Source organism: Aptenodytes forsteri, unplaced genomic scaffold (assembly GCF_000699145.1).
Source record: "Aptenodytes forsteri isolate BGI_AS27 unplaced genomic scaffold, ASM69914v1 Scaffold209, whole genome shotgun sequence".
In the NCBI taxonomy this organism is placed as follows: domain Eukaryota; kingdom Metazoa; phylum Chordata; class Aves; order Sphenisciformes; family Spheniscidae; genus Aptenodytes; species Aptenodytes forsteri.
The window spans coordinates 1,113,812-1,134,289 of record NW_008795034.1 but is presented as its reverse complement, the minus strand read 5'-3'; the positions used below and the strand labels follow the sequence as shown (position 1 = coordinate 1,134,289).

General features: G+C 43.3%; 1 protein-coding gene across 1 annotated transcript in view; it reads right to left on the bottom strand.

The window, feature by feature from the left end:
- Positions 1-20,478, bottom strand: part of TYW1 (tRNA-yW synthesizing protein 1 homolog) — a 111,233-nt gene extending 90,755 nt beyond the window's left edge. Inside the window, exons 1-8 of the mRNA XM_009276393.2 lie at positions 20,442-20,478; positions 19,913-20,061; positions 19,064-19,204; positions 17,824-17,925; positions 16,827-17,021; positions 15,740-16,021; positions 14,393-14,515; positions 585-711 (exon numbers count right to left, since the gene is read on the bottom strand). Coding sequence (XP_009274668.2) covers positions 585-711; positions 14,393-14,515; positions 15,740-16,021; positions 16,827-17,021; positions 17,824-17,925; positions 19,064-19,204; positions 19,913-20,061; positions 20,442-20,478 — 1,156 coding nt within the window. The remainder of the gene's footprint in view (positions 1-584; positions 712-14,392; positions 14,516-15,739; positions 16,022-16,826; positions 17,022-17,823; positions 17,926-19,063; positions 19,205-19,912; positions 20,062-20,441) is intronic.

Here is a 20,478-nt window from a genome sequence, read left to right as displayed (position 1 = left end):
CAGTCTGGCTTTTCTCATGATTGCCCTTTGTTTTAAAAAAGGCGTTAAGTTCATTAAAACTGTTCTCGACAGCTCATAGGAGAACTACTGATCTAATAATCTACTGGATTGTTACAGTTAGTTTGAACGACTTCCTTTTCTGGAAATAAAGTTTCAGTAACAAAATCAGAGTTTGAAACTGAAATAAAAGCAGGGGACTAAGATGCAAAACAGAGATGCAAAGCTGATCTTTAAATATTCTTTGAGAAACCTACACTCTGGGAGCTAGAGGCACGTGGGAGTATCACCTTCAATCTCAAGCTACCTTAGCAGATACATTAAACCCTGCGAACTCTGATACGCTCTCCACGTTATAGCGTGCATCACAGAGATGCATTACCCAGCTTTAGCTTCTTCCCCTGCAACAGTGAGGTACAAACAGCCCCTGCCTAATCTTTGTCCTGCCTCTGGTTAGAGCCTACCATGACTGAGGGTCCAGAGCAGTATCTTTAACATGAAGAACACCTTCTTTCACTTGCTCTGTCGGAAGTCTACCACTAAGACTTCAAATCCTGGTCTACCATCTGGTCTTCGCAGAACCTCACCTTGTTTTGTGAGCGCTTCTCTCAGAGCCGGGGTAATCATCTCTCTCTTTTCATCCTCCTCCTTCCTCCCAGCGTTCTCTCGAGTCAAGCTCGTTCCAACATCTCCTTCCTCGAGCTCACGTTCTCTCTGTTTAAAGACAGTCAGTTACAACTATTTAGATTCAAGCATCACATTTTAAACACTGTGGCACAGTTCAGCTGCAGGCCTGCTAAACTTAAAGCTGACACGAGTGGCCACACATGAATTCTTGCTTTCTATCCCTCTTCTCATTAGACACTGACCCTTCAGTAATTTAGGACAGTAAATTTAAAAAAAAAAAAAAAAAAAAAAAGAACCCCCCCCCCCACACAAGATTTGTTCTACTAACACAGCAATAAAATTCTCTACGACATTTTAAGAAACAAAGTATTTGAATCTCATTCGAGAGTGAGAGGGACTCCAGGATTTAAACCCAAGTGTTTCACGACTGCACAATAATCTCCTCTCTCTGCAGAACGCAAACTGGAGGGAACAAACCATTTTGTGCCTGACACGCAGTTGCCTGGAGTGACAAGCAGCTATTGTCCCAATTATTTGGGGCAGGTCAGGGAAGAAAGCCACGTCACTACAATGAGTTAGGCAGCCCAGGAGTTTACAGAGTAGAAGCTGTGCTCTCCACAGGTTGCCTAAGGCAGCCACGTGCACCACCAAAATTCAGTGGTCACCAAAGGCCCTGCAAGAAAAGGCTGTTCCCCCTACCACGCAGTCAACTCAGACAAATGAGCTGCAGCACCCACCTAAGCCTGGCTTCCAGCAGATGCTGCTTTATAGACACAGTTAAGCCCTTGGAGCTTACTTAAAACCAAATGCAGGAATATCACATATTACCGTAAAGTTACAAGCAGGAGAAGCAAACCCCAGCACATAAGAAATTGTGAATCCCCCGCTGTGTAAGTGTCACTTCTGAGACTTTATGGGTATTTATTGTTTCATGTCTGCACAAAGAAGCATGAAAGTGTAAATAATTACTTTGATATTTCATGCAACTTGTAATCTGTCAGTCCTTTATGGCTTTTTTGAAATATTAAAGGAGTTACGGATAAGCAACAAACAAAAACCAGCAGAGGACATTTTGTTTTCACAAAACTGAGGCTATTTCACATCCAACCCTCTTTTGTGCCAAAGACATCAAGAAGTTCATACAAACACTTCCAGTTTGAGTCTACCCACCAACTGTTAGCATCACTAAGGAAACCAGTGCCCTTGACTTGCCAAACTGTTCTTCACAAACAGGGAAAGTAATCTAGCCATAGACAGACAGATTTCTTTTGTACGTGAGCAAAATTTCAGAAAATAAAGGTGCTTCAGAAGCAAAAAAAAACACCACCAAAGAAACCCAAGAAAACCCACACAGACTCAGAGGTTCAAGGACAAAACAGAGTTCCTAATGAGCACTTGAGAAGGGAATAGGAACGTAAAACACTTAGGGGACAGAGGTTACCACCTTTCCTACTCGTTTTGAATAAAACTGCTCACGGTTTCAGGGAGGTTGTGCAGGCAGGTATTTTCTAATGACCAGTAATACAACGTGGTCCTTACTGAAGGAGAAAGCGGTTTCCGTCTTCTATTTCCTTTCACTCAGTTTGCTGAGTTTTTAGGCAGGATTTCATTGGTTTCTATAACACTTCAAAACTTCCCTGAAAGGCTAGCTCTATTAAGTACTTGTCATTTGTTAGGTTTAAAAGCTCATTTCTTAAGACTTCATCTTCATTTATCAGCAAGATGCTGCAACAGTAAAATATTAATATTACTGGAAAAGCCTCATGCATAAAGAAGGAAGGAGATAAAAGATGAAGATTTTCTCTCCTTTTAACTATTAAGCCTTAAATAAAGAGCTTCTCCTCCCACAATTTAACCCAGAACTAGTCCCGGCCGTCCACTTAAAGAGGAAAGGCACTATCTTAGTACAAATTTGTTAGCTACTTAAAGCAAAATGCTACACAGGATTTACAAGTGGACGCATCCTGGCCTATCTGCTCTACAAGCTCATGCCAGGTTAATTTCCCAGAAGAACTAAATATGCATTATGGAGCACATCATAATATTAAAAATACAGTGACTGACTTAAGTACAAATGAGACATCCCATCCAAGACGGCCTTCAGATACAGAAAAAGTCCTTCTGAATTTAAAGGGTTTGCCTGCCTGTTACTGCAATATCTGAGAAAAGCACCTAAATATAAGAAGAACAAATAAAGTTGCCTTACTGGCAGGGCAGAAACACATTTATTTCAATAATCATTTTTCCCCTCACAGAAGTGATAATATTTTTTTTCCCCTTCATCCTGATGTGAAAGCCTGTAAACAAAATAATCATTTGTTTTTCTCTGAACTGCAATACCTGACTTGTTTGGTTTGGCAAGTGATCGGCTCCAGATATTTCTTGGGGGAAATGGAATTCACAGCCCTGGGAGTTTTACTTATTTGCTTAATAAACCTTTCATATCTATTATTTAGAGTTTGAGTGAAGTTAACTTTGCAGAGAGCAAACTTCTCAAGTTCTGGTGATTTAGCAGAAAGCCCTGTAGTAAATCTAAGGCAAATTACTGTCTTTCCACAACAAATCAAGCACGTAGTGACAAGAGCCAGCTTTTCATGCCCTTGAAATACTTCACTGCCAAAAAACTGAATAGTCATCCTCTGGTCTGTGTTCACAAACAAGAGAACTCACAGATGAGAAAACCTAGGAATACCCTCCAATTTCTTGATACCGCAAGGCTCAGCCAGCTCTTGCTGCAGCCTGCTGAAGGGTTGGGGGTTTTTTTGCTACTGCCATTGAAGCAGACCTGAATAAAAGCAATTGAACTTTATGTGTAAGGACTTAGGATCACCACCTCTACAGGTGAAGGCAAAAAAAATAATCTCTTCCCTTCTATTGCCATACAGGCAGCACAACAGACACAAGCAGCACATACTTTATGGGCAGGCAGGGGAAGCCCATTTTTGATGGGTTAAGAGCAGAGGGTGTCCAACAGACATGTGCAAGACCCTCAGCATTCCCTGCCAAGGCCGAGGTATTGCTGCCCCTTTGACAAGTCACAGTACAGGCGTTTCAAATGATTTCCTACAAATATGCCTACAAAACTCATCCACAGCCACATTCAGATACGGTCAGACTGTCCAACAGGACGTGCTACTGCCACTTCTCCTCTCTGAAGCGCTCTCTCCCGGACATCAACCTACCCAATCTCTCCCTGTGTTTTCTGGTTTATTACATCAAATGCTTTTCAAGCTAAGACTGCAGGGGCAAGGGGGGAAAAAAAAAAAGAAAAAAAAAAAGAAGAGAGCAAGTTCAGCCTAAAAAAAAAAAAAAAAAAAAAGAGAGCAAGTTCAGCATAACTTCCATGCAAAAAAGTATTCCCTAAACTACCTTAGTTTAGCATCTTTAGCCTCATGGCTCTATTTATTGATGTGCCACAGCTGAAAAAGACATGCTCCCCGACAAGTTTTTACTCCTGGAAGGAAAATGACACCCAGAATATCCCAATTTTGACTGAACTTCTTTCCTACTTAACCTCCCAGTGGTCAAACAAGAGGGAACCCCTGGCCTTGTCATGATTTACAGCCTCATCCACCAAAATGCTCCAGGATCTTTTAACAAATGAAAGGCACAAACATTAAGAAAACAGTAATACATCAGGGGCTGGAGCCAGGACTAACAGAACCAGCACTAAGGGAAAACGTTGCCAAGGCTATCAGGAAAAGACTGCCTGGCAGCAAGAAGTATTAGTAAAACTTTCCCAGGGGAGTCATTAAATGAAGTATTAAAGTTCATGAATTACATGAACGAAGAGTTAAAGTTCACACCGAGCAGAGCTCTGGAAGCAATACTCCAGTGGCAAGAGGACAGCTAGAAAAGCTGACAACTTTTCCCTTAGTTCAGGCTCAGCTGTCAGCGGCACCATAGGCAAGAACCACGCGGGGATTTTTTTTGAAAGTTGACTAGACATCAGGCTGCCCACGGGAATGGCACTCATTTCCTTACAAAGCAACCTTCCTGCAAGACTAAAACACACGGAAAAAGAACAGGGCAGGGAGCAGACTTGCACAAAGATACTCTTGAACACAACAGAAGAGGAGCAGAAGACTGCTACTGCACTGTGGGAACCTTTCTGCTCCAGGTACAAAGCTCTGGCTGTCACAACGTAACCGTAACAAACAAAGACAGAACTGCAATTTGCTCCGTCCACGGCCTAAACACTCTGCCAATCTTACAGCGACATGGGATACTCTAACTGCTGTCAGTCATCAATAAAAATGGCTTTGTGCATTCACAAGTGAGCATAAAAATGAATACTGGAAACTTGGATTGAGTAATCGGTGAACCAGCAGACACCCCAACAGCATGAAAATCTAATTGAAAATAGCTACTAGAGTCTACATAATCACAGGCTACATACCCGCTCCATACATCACTGCCCAGTTAAGCACAAAAGCCTGAACTGAAGCAAAAAGCAGACAAGGGTTGAAAGCCTGACAGCTGAGAAATGGGGAACTTGGTGATCCATTGCCTTGCCATGACTGAAATAGGAGGTGGCTTGATCAAAAGCAAAAATCGTGGCACATGTTTTCAAGAAGCGTCCCTAAAATGGGGAAAGCCCCTGAGAAGTTCCAACTGATACCAACAACAAAAAAAACCAACACACCAAACAAGACACACAAAACAAAGAACACACACTCTGAAGCAAAATTTTTTTTCCTCCTGGAATAGAAACCTTTGTGAACTTTCAATAACAAGCGGGAAGGAAGTCTCCATCCACATCTACCTTACTATGCTGTAGAATAACAGAAGGTCCCTCGCATTATTCTGAGGCAGCAGGTACTAGCTGCCATGCAAAGAAAGAACGCTACAGACCTGCAGCCCAGCCCCCGCAGAGGGAATCCTGCCTTTTCTTTTGTTTGAAAAGTCAATGCTGAGATTTTTGGACTTACACAACAGCATTTTAAAGCCCAAACTCAGGCAGACAAGTAGTGACAGAAGACTTGTGCTGCTATCCAACTGTATCAGTCTGAAAGGGCACCGCGCATCTTCTGTGAAATGCAGAAGGATAAATGATCCCACCAACGTCCATTTTCTTGTAGGTTCAACATCAGGCAGAATCCTCAAGGACAAAAAAATTCCCAGACCACAACTCTAAAAATATATCTGCAGGGCTACAGTGGGGTTTAAGATTGCTTCACTGAGCTATAATATCACTGCTCTGCTGTAGGGAAGGTTTTCATAAGGTGTCGTTAAACCACAATTAATTTCACATACAGCTGCGTGATTGTGTTGACATTTGTTTGATTTGAGAAACTTCCTTGCACACACTATAAAGACGACTGATTTTCAAAGGAAACAAAAGAATCAAAACTGAAAATGTGTCTGTCTCCACCCAAAAGTGCCTAGCTTATATTTGAAAATTGGGCCATATATTCACATTTTTATTTCTTTCTTCTGTGCTACAATAATCACAACCAAAATCCAGGTAACAGGATTTAACAAGTGTCCTGAAATGCCCATCCTAAAACCAGTAAGATTTTCCACTTCAGTCTATTCTGCTTTCTCACACACAGAGCATGCAGCACACATCTTTTCACAACATCTTGCCATATTTTGCGGATTTTTTTTTTAAATGGCTCTGTAAAAGGCTTCTCTACTCCATCATTTCTTTCTTTTCCTTACAGTTTAGGACTAAAAGGGCATTTCATTTCAACACCAATCTTTCAAGTGGTCAAAACGCCATGCACACATTTAAAAAAAAAAAAAAGCGTGATGAATTTTGATTCTGCAATCGTTTGCTATGTTTGAAGAAGCCTCCAGTCAATCTGAGCTAATACCAGCTAGAAGTATATTTCCTAGTAGCGATATCTGTTGTGGAAAAGCCAGCTCTTGTTAGCAAAGCTGGCTGGACTGCAGACTGCTGTTTTGTGTTAGAAACTCTGAATGCCTTCCACAGAAAGGAAGGCATCCAGTGCATGCTAGCGTACTGACAGACATCGCCGAGCAGCAGTCAGTTCTCGTATCCACCTTAGAGATGCAGCTTTCACTGGTCTTCAGAATTCTTGTAACTCAGGAAAGCATCTAACCATAAACACGTTAATACAGATTATGAAACACTAGGAAAAGCGTTGAGCAGAAGAGCTCCACAGTTTTCCTAGGACCATGAGAGTCCCAAGCGTGACTCCCCACTTGGGTTAGTCTTCCCAGGAAGACCATTTTGCCAGAGACTACATGCAAGCTCACAATCAGCAGAAGTCAGCACTGAACTAGAGAACGGCATGGGAAAGTCCCTACTCACATTTACTCTACCTGCCTCCTCCCTGAGTGGAAGCTGCATACAAGTCTTTCAAGCACCCACATTAACAGTTTTGGCCTGCAGCCCATTCAATGATATGCATCAACCAGCTTTTCAGAAATATTAGATGAGAGGCCACAAGATTATCATAATACATTATTAAAGTCAAAAGAAAATTGCCTGGTTTCTACCATAATCAATCTTCATTGACTGTAAGATAATGTAAAGTAGTCAATTAGGAAGACGGAACAAGACAGATATCCAAGAGCCCTGCAGAGCATCCCTCAAGACCCAAAGCCCCCCTTTCCAAAATTACAGGCCAAAGAAGAGTCAGAAGTGTGCTTCATCCTCCCAAGGGGACACAGCACAGTTCCATGCACACCACCACACAAGCTGCTTTTCCAGCAAAGCCTTGTGCTTCGCACCTGGGTCTCTTCTGCACACTTGTTTACAGTGGATGATCTATAACAGCACTCATCTTTCTAAAACTACCGACCCATTGTTGTTTTGGTAGTGCCGATCATCACAGGGACCCAGCCCAAATGAGCTGGGTCAGAATGAACCCCGACATGGGGATCACGCGCTAGCACAGATACAGACCCAAACTGCCTTGCCATGAACCACTGGCACAGAGGCTCTGGCCATGCCAGCAGCAAAAAGGAACATCATTTTCTCATGCAAAAGCTTAACTGTGCTATTAGGAGAAAAATCCACAGTACGATTTGGCAGATGTGTAAGTATGCTGTGCAATACAGTTTAATGTCATGTTACAGTGTCCAGCTCCTTCTGTAGAGCTGAGATAATGCTACTTCCATTCTCTTATGCCACACTCTTCTGTTCAGAAGGCTTTTAGGAGAAGCTCCATCTCTTCTGCATATCCACACCACCTAACAAAATGCAATCCCCATCTCAAGCCAATCCTCTGCAACCAACGGCAAAAGAGGGATGCCAGAATATCAGCTCTGACATGAACAAGGAAAGGTAGATACTTCGCCTGCTTTGGCAGCCCAAGTATCAGCAAAGGAAGCAAAACTGTGGCTCACTTTATAACAGGAAAGAAAAAGCAGCTCCCACTGTCCATAACTGGTGCTACCCTTCACCCAGAGGGGCAGGACACTGAACAAGACAAAGATGTATACTTTTGCAGGTGAGAGCCACTTACAAACTATACTGACCACTGGGAAGTCACAGCAAATAAGAAGGTTTGATTGGAGACTCTGGGTGGACAGGCTTACTGCCAGCTGCGCTGCCAAATGACCAATCTGCAGGGTTTGTCTAGCAGAACATGGACGCATTTACTGTACCTCATAACACCTTACCCAAACAACATATTTCTCTGGTAACAGGTGCTGCGCTCCCACAGGACATCCTTGTGCTACTCTCTCCTTAGATACAGCGACCACATCAGTGGGCCACTTCCTCCGTGCTTCTCCCAGCAATTACCCTCAGCAGATAATTACTCTGTGCATTGATTTGTGGACTTCTGTTCAACTGTGTTACTTGGATGGCAAGAACCTTAAAAAATGCACAGGAAAAATAAACACCTGAGAAATGCAGCACAAACTTTGTGAGAAACAGAAAGCAGATGGGCTGGACTGCTGCATGCTAAACCCTGATCATCTCCAACAACAGATGTGGTCAAGAAAAGGTTGCAAAAAAAAGAGAGGAAGCCCAATACTTAGGGGGACTTCAGACTTCCAGAATTTTTTGTGTCTATCAGCTCTGCTTCACTACCCATTTACTGACTAATTTACAACAGACTAAAGAACAGCAAGGGATATGGGATCTACCAGCCAGGGCAAAAATAACAGTCTTCATTCATAGCTCTCAAAGCCCTTTACAAAGGCTTGTCAAGGAAGCCAGTATCATACTACATGTCAAAGACAGAATGTCCAGCCAGAGGTTACCTTTAAAGTAATTTTTTTTTTCCCCTCTTTGCATTAGGCACTCCCAAGCCTTACATAGAAAAGGCAAGCCTCAAGATCTCTTGTAATGTTGTTTATGAATTGTAATTCTTTTCAATAGCCAAGGTTTAGAGAAGAAAGATTTGAACACAGGAAAGGGGAAGGGTAAAGTGTCCCTGTGACAAATCTAGATTTTAATGCTAGAAGTAGTCCCCAAGCAGTTAAATGATATTTCTTAAAGCTTATTTTGAAGTGTAGGATCACACTGAATTCTGAGCCAGAGTAGCAGAGGTCAAAATCTAGCCCAGAGACTGAGCTGTTGCAGATAAGAGCACATTTTTTCTATAGGAATCTTTCACCCATTAAAAGTTAGAGAAAGTTTTTGGAGAGCTCTAAATGTGCACATCATTTTTAGCTCTTTCTAAATCTGACAGCTAAGTATCCCAGGCTTATTCAATTTGGTTAAAATATGGCTAACGATTCTTGCATACTCTAAAAAGTTTCTGCCTGTAACACAAAGCTGCACACAACACTTTGTCTGTAAACCTTACACCTTAAATACCTTATACCTTAACACTCACTGCCCCACTTCAAACCAAACTCCAGCCAGCTTCATTAAAAGTTTCTTCACCCAGGGTCAGCAAGGTTTGGTCTCCCATAGCAGCCATACGCTTGCAAAGGGCTCTTAGAAAACATTGCGAGTGGTGTGATTTACAATCCCAGTGGTGGCAAATGGCTAATGTAGGATGACTTTTTAGGGAAGAGTGCCAAAGGGGACCAGGAAACCTCCCCTGTGGCAAATGGATGTAGAATTAAACAGAAACTTCTTGAACATGCTCTCTGGGACATATTCTGTTTCCTGTAAACTCAGTCTCGGTCTTGCTCTCTCACACACACCCCTCCTCTGCATTTACATTGCAAGTGTGACTATCAGCACCATTAAACTTTGTTTTAGAAAACAAGAACATTAATCTCAAAATTGTGTCAACAAAATATGCCCATCTGATTACTTCCCAACCCATCAAAAAAAATTAGGATATTATTATTACTATTACTCATGCCTGCAGTTTATAAATATGAAGGTTAATAAAGCCATTCCATTCCCTGGGAACAAGTCTAGATTGATCTGTCTTTCTAGTTTATCACGATCTCCCAGCTGTGGGAGATAATCTACATTAAGAAATGGTGTCCCTATGATTAATAGCAGCCTTGCAGGCCACAAACATACCCATTAGATTTCACATTTTATCTGATAAATACATTTCAGGGGAGTAACTTTGGAGGACAGGGAAAGCGTGCCACAATTGTAAAATTTAAAAGTCCACTTAGTTATTAAATCCACTAAGAACCACCACTGCCTTCTGCTGCTGCATAAAAGCAATTTGGAGAACAGGCCCAGGTTCTCAGCCTGAAAACAAGCAGCTGGAAGGGCAGAGAAAATCCAGACCTTAACCAACCTAGCTGTGCATCACCCAGCCCAGCCCGGCACCACAGCCTTGGATCACCAGGCACCTAAGAGAAGCAGCCTCAGAGCTGACAGCCTCAGAGCTCCCCAGCTCTCCTTCAGGCCGTGGTTGTATTACGCACTGTTGGACTTTCATGCCTAGCAATTCCCTTCATGAAAGCACAGGCATTATCTTTACTGACATTAAAGGTTTGATGCCAGTTCAGGACCCTAATAAGCATCACCTGCAACTATATCACCTGCAGCAAGTTCCAAAAACTTAATTACTCAGGAAAAAAAGGGATGGATTTTAGCAGCTATGAAGTAGTTATCACCACATAGCATGAGATTTGTTAAACAAGGTGTGGAATTTACCTTTGTATCAGCCATCATTTTATATATTTGAATGATTTCCTGTTGCCACCCAACCTTGTGCCAATTTTTGTGCTCAGATTCAGTGTGCAGAAGGCACCATCACCTTGAACTGTGTACCTTTACCCTCAGAAGCTCTTTAAAAATCCATCTCTTTTCCAAGGGAGAGTATGTAATGCTACAACTCTACCAGGAAGAGAGGTTCTGGCATTCACCTTGAACTCCCGAATCCATCTGCCTGATCCAAATGACTGCAAGAATCCAGTACCTGTTTCAAGCCCTTTGACAATACTTTGTAAAGTGCAATGAAGCTGCAGCATATGGGAAAAAAAAAAGCTGTAAAACAAAACTCAGCCCTGATTTCCATCAAGTCAAGCAACAGGAGATGGTGCAAAATTAAATTAAGATCACCTGCAGAGATGTGAGCAAACATTTATTAGATACGCTTGCCTCCACAGCCTCACTCTGCCATCCCATAAAAGGCAGGACAACAAGGAATTATGATTCTCTGTGACTGCACATCTGTCTTATCTGCTAGTGATTCTCACAAAAGGCAATACATGCCTGCAAAAGAGATCAAAGCTGGACCCTAAAACATTTCAAATTAACTATACTGCACAAGGCAGAACCTGCTATTCTATCTCCCATATGCAGAGGAGTTAAAATGCAACACCGACATCCACAAAACCCATGCTGGAAACTGTTAGGCACATTTCAAATCCAAGTAACTCTGTGTATGAAGAAGTGTCTGTGATATAAACCTGAAATACACAAGTTTTCTTTAAACTTGCTAGCTTCTATAAGGATAGTTCAGATACAAAAACCCAAAGCACTTGCCTGTGTTGGTAGGGACTACTGCAAGACAACAGATTACACCAGTGCAAAACAAGTGTCAGACTAATTTTACACAGTTCAGCATTCTGCTAGAGAAAAAAAAAAAAGGCTAAAGGGACAACGCAACTCATCTGAAAAAGAAAACTCATCACACAAACTCATAGCCACTAAAGTGAGAGGATGCGATTTAAACAGAGATGCACTAGATTTAAACAAATATATCTTCCCGCCTGGGAGCAAGAGAGCCTGATCAGGATAAATTACTTTCATATATGCAGATCATCCTGCTCCTTCATATCAAGCCTTCAGCATTTATTTTCGTTATAGTAAATAACTGCACCTATGGGATCATTTTACAATTCAAGTGTTTGCATAAACCTGTTGCAAGTCAACGCACACATTCCCCAGGAGATTCACCACCAAGACAAAGTCATTCTTTCTCCCAGCTAATGATATAGATAGCCATCAGTTCAGGCTCCCTCATGAAATATTTACACAGCTATATCCTGCCATCACTCTGGAAACCCATTCAAGAGAGTTGAGGATTTACATCGAAGTCACTGCTGAGGGCCCTTTCTCCATTACCTGCTCTGGTTACAGAAGCATGAAACCAGAAATGTAGATTGCAGCTAGGCAGATCAACCGTGCAGAACAGGAATAAAGGGGCCAGTAATGAGAACTACATCGTTTAAGGTTTCAAAATTGAGCCAAAAAAGCTGGGACATGACTAGGGCAGGGCAGTTCAGCGGCATCAGCCACAAAAAGGCCAATCCACAGTTTTAAGGCCTCCTGCCTCGTCAGCTGACAACAGCTTATATCCAAAAGGGCTAGGACACTTACACGCACAGCGGTATTTCCAGTCCTCGTCATCGTCTCACACAGAGACTTGCGCTCTCAGGATTTAACCATTTGCAGAGGCAAGAAGGCAGCATTCAACTGCCAGGGCAGAACAAATGTTTGCCATCTCCTCCAAGGAAAAGGCAGCAGATCAGAAACTGCAGCTTGCAGGTGAGCGTCTGTGCTCAGACAGCTGTCCCTCAGATCAGGGGGGCTACTTCAGTCAGAGCCACGAGAACCTGATCTACAGAGATATTTGCACTTTTGCAGTGAGTGATTTGTACACACAACATACAGGCCTCCCACCACTCAAGCAGAGCAACAAGAAAGCTAAGGAGAAAGTAGTCAATTGTTTGAATCATGCATCAGGCAAAATGGCAGACAGCAATGAATTTTCACTGCCTAGGTATAAAACCATACCACAATGACTTCAGCCGTGCTCGCTACCGGAACAATGGCCATGAGAAGGTAAGAGCAAGAAGTGTTTTATTGCTGTGTTCATTTTTTATTCATAAACTGGACAATGATATGTGGTTTTCCTGGTTTACACTATATTTGATCATGGTGTTGCCATATTTTGTCAGTCAGTGAAAACTCAATGCCTAATTCTTCATAAAACAGCTGGACGACACCACCTCCCTTCCCTGGTCTAAATCATCTCGAAGGGCATCCTGCTACAGAACAAGCAGTTCCCTTTTTGTCAGTGACCTCTAGTGGTGAGCACATGCAGGAGAGAAGAGAGAGGACTACTTCAACACCACAGTTACACAGGGAGAAAGATTGATTCTTTCTCCCATCAACAAATGAAAGCCAAACAGTTCACTCATCCTTCTCCTGCAAACTGCAGCACACAAGTCCATACAAGCTCAGGGACAAGAGCTCTCACGCAGCAGTCTGCCTCGCCCCCGAGTCAGTGGGACTGCTCTCCTAACAGAGTTTGTTACAAGCAGGAGGAAGTGTTTTGCCCCCTTTCCCCTCCCTAAGGTGGGGAAAGAACACAGATCCCCATGCTCCCCTTGCAACCCCCTTCCCTCCTAAGCATGCAGCCTCCTGCGATCCAAGGCCTCGCTTGCTGTGGCCCAGCGGTGTCACCTCATTTCAGACTGCTGAGGAAATTGTTAAGATTTGGGAGAGAGCTGTGAGAAATCCACACCATAGAGGTAAACAAAACAAGGAAGGTGTCACTACAGACAGAGGTAGGTTTGTTGAGAGGGGGATGGATAGCAGCTCAAGGGTTCACGAGGAAAGACAGCACCATGGAAAGATCACTAAGGAGGAAAAACAGAGTCAGCAGATGGCAACACAGTACGTTACGGGTCCATTCTGGGGCCAACCCTTCCCCTCCCGACTGCCAACGGCGCAGCCAGCACACTAAGGCTTAGCCTGGTAGCGGTTTATAATCTCACTCCTTTTTGTGTGCTAACCAAATAAATGAGTTTGGTGTATCTTGTTTGCAGACTCTTTGAACACAGACAAAGAAACATAAACAGAACCGCACAGGAACAGAGATAGTAACACCCTGAAACAAAGCAGGAACCACGGTTGTCTTTGACAGGCTCAGCACAGGTCAGATCAAGTTCATCAGCTTGCTCTGCAAGCCTGGCACCTCTTCTTAGGGCAGCAGCAAGCAAGACACAGAAGCTCTTGCAGCAGCGTGTTACCATTCCACCAGCAGCTCTGCTCCCCATCACAACTTACCAGCACAGCACAAGCCTGCATTTCAGCTGACGTACCCACGGGCAGACACAGTAACAGGATTTGTGTTTAGACACTGGACTGTGAATCACAGTGGCAGAAATGTACATTTAGATCTGGATGTTGGCTGTGGAATAATTTCTCTCAGACTGAAAATAACAGGTCACCATTGCAGCATTTGCTCAGTGAACAAGTCACAGCTGATAACTATGTCCAACACACCTCCAAGTATGTTCTTTTTTGGGACAGGTTCTCCAGTAGCTCATATTTTACTCTCCCTCTAACTAGACCCTACAGATTCCAATCCAGCAGGATTGCTTTGTCTCATGGCCAAGTGAAGCATTTAGTTCCCTGTGAGCAAGTGACAAAGACCTGACAGTTCTACACTCACTGTAACAGCAGTACCTTTGCTTTCTTCATGTGGCTCATGATATCGCCAAGATCTTCAACATCGATGACAGAATTTGTGCCTCCAGCTTCCTCGGCATCAGCCTCCTCCTCACTACTGGTTTCAAACAACTCCTCTGCCTGGGTAAGAGATCAAATAAAAAAATAAATTAGGAATGTATCTGAATGTTAAACATAAGACCTTCATCTGTGCTAACCAGCGAAATCAGCTCTCACAATCAGTAAAGACTACTGAAAAAGAAGGAATAGTCTACCAATAACCTGTATAATGTATGAGATGCATTTAAACTTGAGGCTTTTATCAGTGTGTATTTTTAAGAGTTCAGTAGCACACAAGCCACCTGAAACTCAGTCCAGATATCCTACCTCCAGATTGCTCCGCTCTCCTCATGTGCCTATCTGATCACATGAGAAGCAATACAGAGGAGTCCAGCTCCCACTGCGTACTACAGTGAACTGGAAGCCTAAACCCCTTTAACTCCTCCAGGTGCCTCTGCCCGAATGACCAGGGAGTGAGAGATCTGCTTTCCAAGTCAAACTCTTCACCGAGCAGAAAAGTTGTCTCCCTTTCTGTACACAGCCAAGGTACAGCACAACAGCATTGGTGTAACAGCAAGATTTATTCCTCTTGCTTCTGCAGCGGCCAACACACTCAAACCCACTCAGCCAGAAGAGCCCGTTTTCCCACAAAATTCAACATAGCCAGAGTAATCATTTCCAACCCACAGTAAATGGCTTGCAGGGAGGATTAAAGTGCCACAGCAGCTCTGGGTCTTGCACTGTAGAGCAAGAGAGGATTTCTTATTCAAAACCTACAATCAACAAACACCCCAGAAGACACACAGATGATTACAGACAGACACCTTCAGAGGAAATACAGGACTTGCTCAGGTAACACTCCCTCAACTGCCTTTGGAAAAACTTTGGGACTCAGGCAAAGCACCTAAGCTTCAACAAGTTGAAGTGGAAGCAAGTTAACTGCTTACAGGGAACTAAATGCTTCACTTGGCCATGAGACAAAGCAAAGACTCCGATGAGAACCCAGACTGGCTCCCTGGAGCCTCTGTCACAACATATACCTCCCCCGTGTTCAAGGGGAAGACTCCCTCATCATATAGATGCCATCTAGCCTAGGTCCACCACTAATTCTTTGGTGATTCTTTTTGGAAGACTTATTCTACCTGTTATCCACCATGGGATCTCATCCCTCTTCCCTCCGCTTCACAACAAAGAAGTATCAAGCTCCCACAGCACCCCTCTGGACTGTAGGAGGAAGGAGAGAAGTCAAATAGTGCTCCAAGGGGCACTAAACCAGAAATAAGGCCACATGGATTTTGGCTCTACCTCAGTATTCTCGTATTCTGATGCCCCATGTTCATGATCTGAGCTCTCCTTGCTCTGCTTCCCCGGAGATTTGCACTTCCCTTTCTTGCACTTCCCACTGCAGGGCTTCTTTTCCCCTCTGCAGAGGGCCTGGAGCCGACTGAGGAACTTGGCTCTCCAGGCTTCAAAGTCAGCCTCAATGCTGCCATGCTTGCTCTGGGCCACGTTGCAATCCCCCTCGGCACGAGTCATGATACGGCTGGCACTGAGCATCCACAGCCACCTGTCAATATTTCTTCCAACCTAGGACAGGAGGAAAGTTAGAGGGGAATTAAATGAAGTCCAAGTTAAACAAAGCAGGCAACTAAGAAAGCAAGGACCAAGCCTGGAAACAGAATTAGTGAGCTGCACAGGACTGCAAGGCAGGGACTTCTGGACTCCCTCTCACCTGCTGACTCAGAGCACAGACACAAGTCAGTCTGAACACCACCACACATCCTCAGGCCCCCGTTTGAAAATACCTCTGCTATCACACTGATGTGATAAGAGATGAGCTCTGGGAACGAGCTTCTTTGTGCTACGCTTGCTGGTCAAAAAATGGCCACATGCATAACACACAAACATAATAACCTGGTGACAAGTCATGCCGTTTTTCTGACTGAGATGAAACTAATTACCAGGCTAAGATACCGTCATATTTTACATCAGAAAATAAAGCCAAAATCCACACAATACAGCAAAGTACGCAAGTTTGAGAAAAGCGCTCTAAACTAAAAGGCAGCAAGTGAGAGGGTGTACAGTACTGTGCCCTCACGCACTGATAGAAAGCTTTCGAAGCTGGGAAATTAACTCAGTAAGGATTTACCAAATGTATTACCATACCTCCCAGATGAACGCAGTGCTTATGGGACTCCTTTCCCATTTAAAAGGGCAGCACAATTGCTTCAAAGCTGCATTGCCCATGCCCTAAACCCAGTCCCTAATCAAGTCCGCACGACAGCTGCAATTCTCACACAAACTACCAGTATCATTCAGTTTTGTAGCATTTAAGAAAGCTTAGCCTTTCGGAGGAGCAGAAATCAAAGAAAGGTGCACAGGAGATACTTACTGTGTTGTAGTGATCAACATAAACTGAATTTCCCAAGCCAAACACAGCGTATCTCAGGCCGTTCAGATACGTTTTCCCAAAGCGGAAGTCATTCGCAGCCTCTTCTAACCACTTGCAGAACCACGCTGCACTCTCGGTTGGCTGTCCATCTGTGTACGTAGCTACCAAGAACACACAAATGTTCCTGCTGGTTGTCTAATAATATAAACAGAACAGAAGAGATCACTGCATTTTTCAGAACACTTTACATCAGGAAGAAAGCTGTAACACATGAGCAGCTGGAAGAAGTCAAAAGACAAGATTTTTGCTAAGTGGGTTAATAGTCAGGTGTGGGATGCTGCAGGTGATAATCCCAATGGTGGTGAATGGCCATCTTCCCTGCAAAGCCATCTTAAATTAGCCAAGAGAGATCAAGCTGTCTTTCCCCTACTTAACAGAGACACAGTGGTAAAAGAGAACTGGACATCTGCCTTCCCCACCCCAATCAACAGCTGCTTGAACAGACTCTTGCAGCAATAAAGTCTCCCACAGATTCAAAAAAGCAACTACCAATATTCACAGAAGAAAAATCCATCAAGGATTACTCAATATAAACATGCCTCACAAGAAGTTTCTAAGTCTGTGAAGGCTGCAGAAGTATCACCATCTACTTATTCTGGTTTTGAACCCTTCCCCAAGCGTACCCTGTCAGAGGCGGCACGGGGGGACCTGGTGCAGCCACTCTCACGTAACTCACACCCGAGTTACAGAACTAGCTCATACAAAGTCACTGCCAGCATCAAAATATTCTACGTGATCCTTTCCTAGTAATTTTCAAAATTTACGTATTTTTCTGCTGAGGATTGATAGGCTATACTTGCTTACATAGAAGGGAAGCAATTTTCAACACACAGCTTTGCGGATTTCCAGGATAACAGGAGAAAAATACAAGAGGAAAACAGCCTTCGCAATCCCAGGAAAAACTTGTATTTATTATTCGTATTTATGATGTACCTACCTCCTCTGATAAACAATCATCTGGATCATAGTCTCCCATGCTAATGACTTCCACAGGCAAATTAAGGGAAATAACTGCTTCAGCCAGACCTTTGGCAAATCTCTGGGGGAAAAAAAAAAAAAAAAAAGAAATGTAGAAAGTTATCAATTACTTCAACCTAATGTCGTGGTTTAACCTCAGTTGGCAACTGAGCACCACACAGCCACTCGCTCACTCCACCCCCCCGGTGGGATGGGGGAGAGAATCAGAAGAATAAAAGTGAGAAAACTCATGGGTTGAGATAAAAACAGTTTAATAATTGAAATAAAATACTAATAATAATAATAACAACAAGACGACGACTATACAAAGCAAGTGATGCACAATGCAATTGCTCACCACCCGCCAACCGATGCCCAGCCAGTCCCCGAGCAGTGGCCCCCCCGGCCAGCTTTCCCCAGTTTATGTACTGAGCATGACGTCCCATGGTATGGAATGTCCCTTTGGCCAGTTTGGCTGTGCCCCCTCCCAGCTTCTTGTGCACCTCCAGCCTGCTCAGTCGGCAGAGCATGGGAAGCTGAAAAGTCCCTGACTAGTGTAAGCACTGCTCAGCAACAACTAAAACATCGGTGCATTATCAACATTGTTCTCATCCTAAATCCAGCATGGCACATGTACCATGCACAGCACTGTACCAGCTACTAGGAAGGAAATTAACTCTATCCCAGCTGAAACCAGGACACCCAACTATCGTACGGGTCAAACAAGCCCTGCTATGCCCAGTCACAAGACTTCTCCCAGCACAGAAAGAACAATGACACATGAGAACTGGACACTGGACCTACAATTCCTCACATTAAAAAAAAAAATGAAGTATACTGGCTGAAAGAAGAGACGTGAATTTTAATGACTACTGATTTTACATTTACACACACAAATTAAATTTCTTTCTGAGAAAGCACCTAAAACTTCTCTCTAAGAAGACCTGCTAGCAAATTAAGAGTATATTGTACGAGTAAACTTTAAGCTTCATAATCTATGTCTCTACTGCATGCCCCACTTAAAGGGAGTAGAAAAACTGTTATTTTTACATAATTTTCACCTATCTTTCATGTTGGGCAATGAATTCTAATGAGCTAATGAACTTTCTGATGAACTTTCAGATTTTTACACAGTGCAGTGTTTCTAAGGGAAGCAACATACTTGAATCTCAACAGTATTTCAAATCAACTTCATGTAAGTGAAAAAAAGTAACTTATACCTTTGCTGTGCCAGTCTGAGACCCATAGAAAATCTTTACCCCAGCAACATAGACCTCCTTTGCCTGCAGGGTGGCATATCCATTTACTAGTTTGTCTTCTATTCCTTCAGAAGAAGCGGGATTCCCATTGGATTTTTCACCCTACGAAACAAGCGCTGTGTCACATTCAATCCCTTTTCAAAGGGATGTTAACCCCTTTTTCCCCAAAAGCATTTAAAATTCAAATCCTGTGACCAGACCCTCAGCACTACGCAAATGCGACAGTCAAAGCATTTCAGTTTCTCTCACACCTAAAGAAACACACGAGTAACTATTTCTCTGAACTAGGTCATGCTACAATACACTCGTCTCACACAGGTAACAGGATCCAGGTGAACCCGAGAACCTCCCAACTCGTGCAGCAGAACTTCACTCACCCGCACGAGGAGGTTTTAAATTCCCGAATGGCCTAATCCCACTCCCATCCTAAAACCAGTCCAACCTTGTCATTAGCATCACTGGAAACAGGAAAACACTGGGCACAAGCAGAGTGATTTACTCGAAGTGACAGAGCAACCCAGGCTGACACATTCTCTCAGCTACGAAGTGAGAAGCGTTCAGCTGAGATCTGCTCTGACATCAGAGCAACGAGGGCGTTTAGTTACCCACAAACATAAGACAATCTAGACTGAGGATCATAACCATCAGATGAACTAAACTACACTGGGGATTTGCAACAACCTAGGTGGGCCCACAGTGAAGTAGCACATTTCACTGCACCAGTGGGTACGCCTTTACCTGGCAACTACTCACTTCCACACACAGATTTTTGGGGTCTTCTCAGACAAAAGCGCTTACGTGTTCAGTTACCTTCTTTTTGGTTTTGGTGGTGGTGAACTGAATGACGATCCAAATGCTTATCCCAAAAGCAACAGCAGAATAGATGTAAAATCTGTGCAGCCATAAGGACACCAGGCAAGCATAGAAGTTGTTCCACGTATCCATTGAGACATCTAAATCTAGAATAAATCAGAGATTTAGCAAGAGCAGATTCCTACAGTATGAACTTATGAGCACACAAAAAATAATCATACCGTACCCACAGTCTCATGCCATTTGCTATTCCTCCCTCAGGCTCTGCAGAAAACAGCTTTTGGTTAAAGACAAGACACTACAATTGAATCAAGGAGCCTTCACCTCAGAGGTGTGTCAGCTGAGTTCCATCTGTGTATCCAAGCTAACATTTTAGACTGTCATAGGGAAACTCTGGGTTTCTCTTAGATAGGGCAGGTTCTGTTATAAGGAAAGGCAGAAAATACTTGTGCTGTGCAAGTGTCTGAAAGTAGAAAGTCCTTGTGAAACATCCACTGTATCATACTAGCCTTAGTTTTCCACAGACCCGACGTGTGCAGATCCCTGGAGCTAGAAAGCTCCAT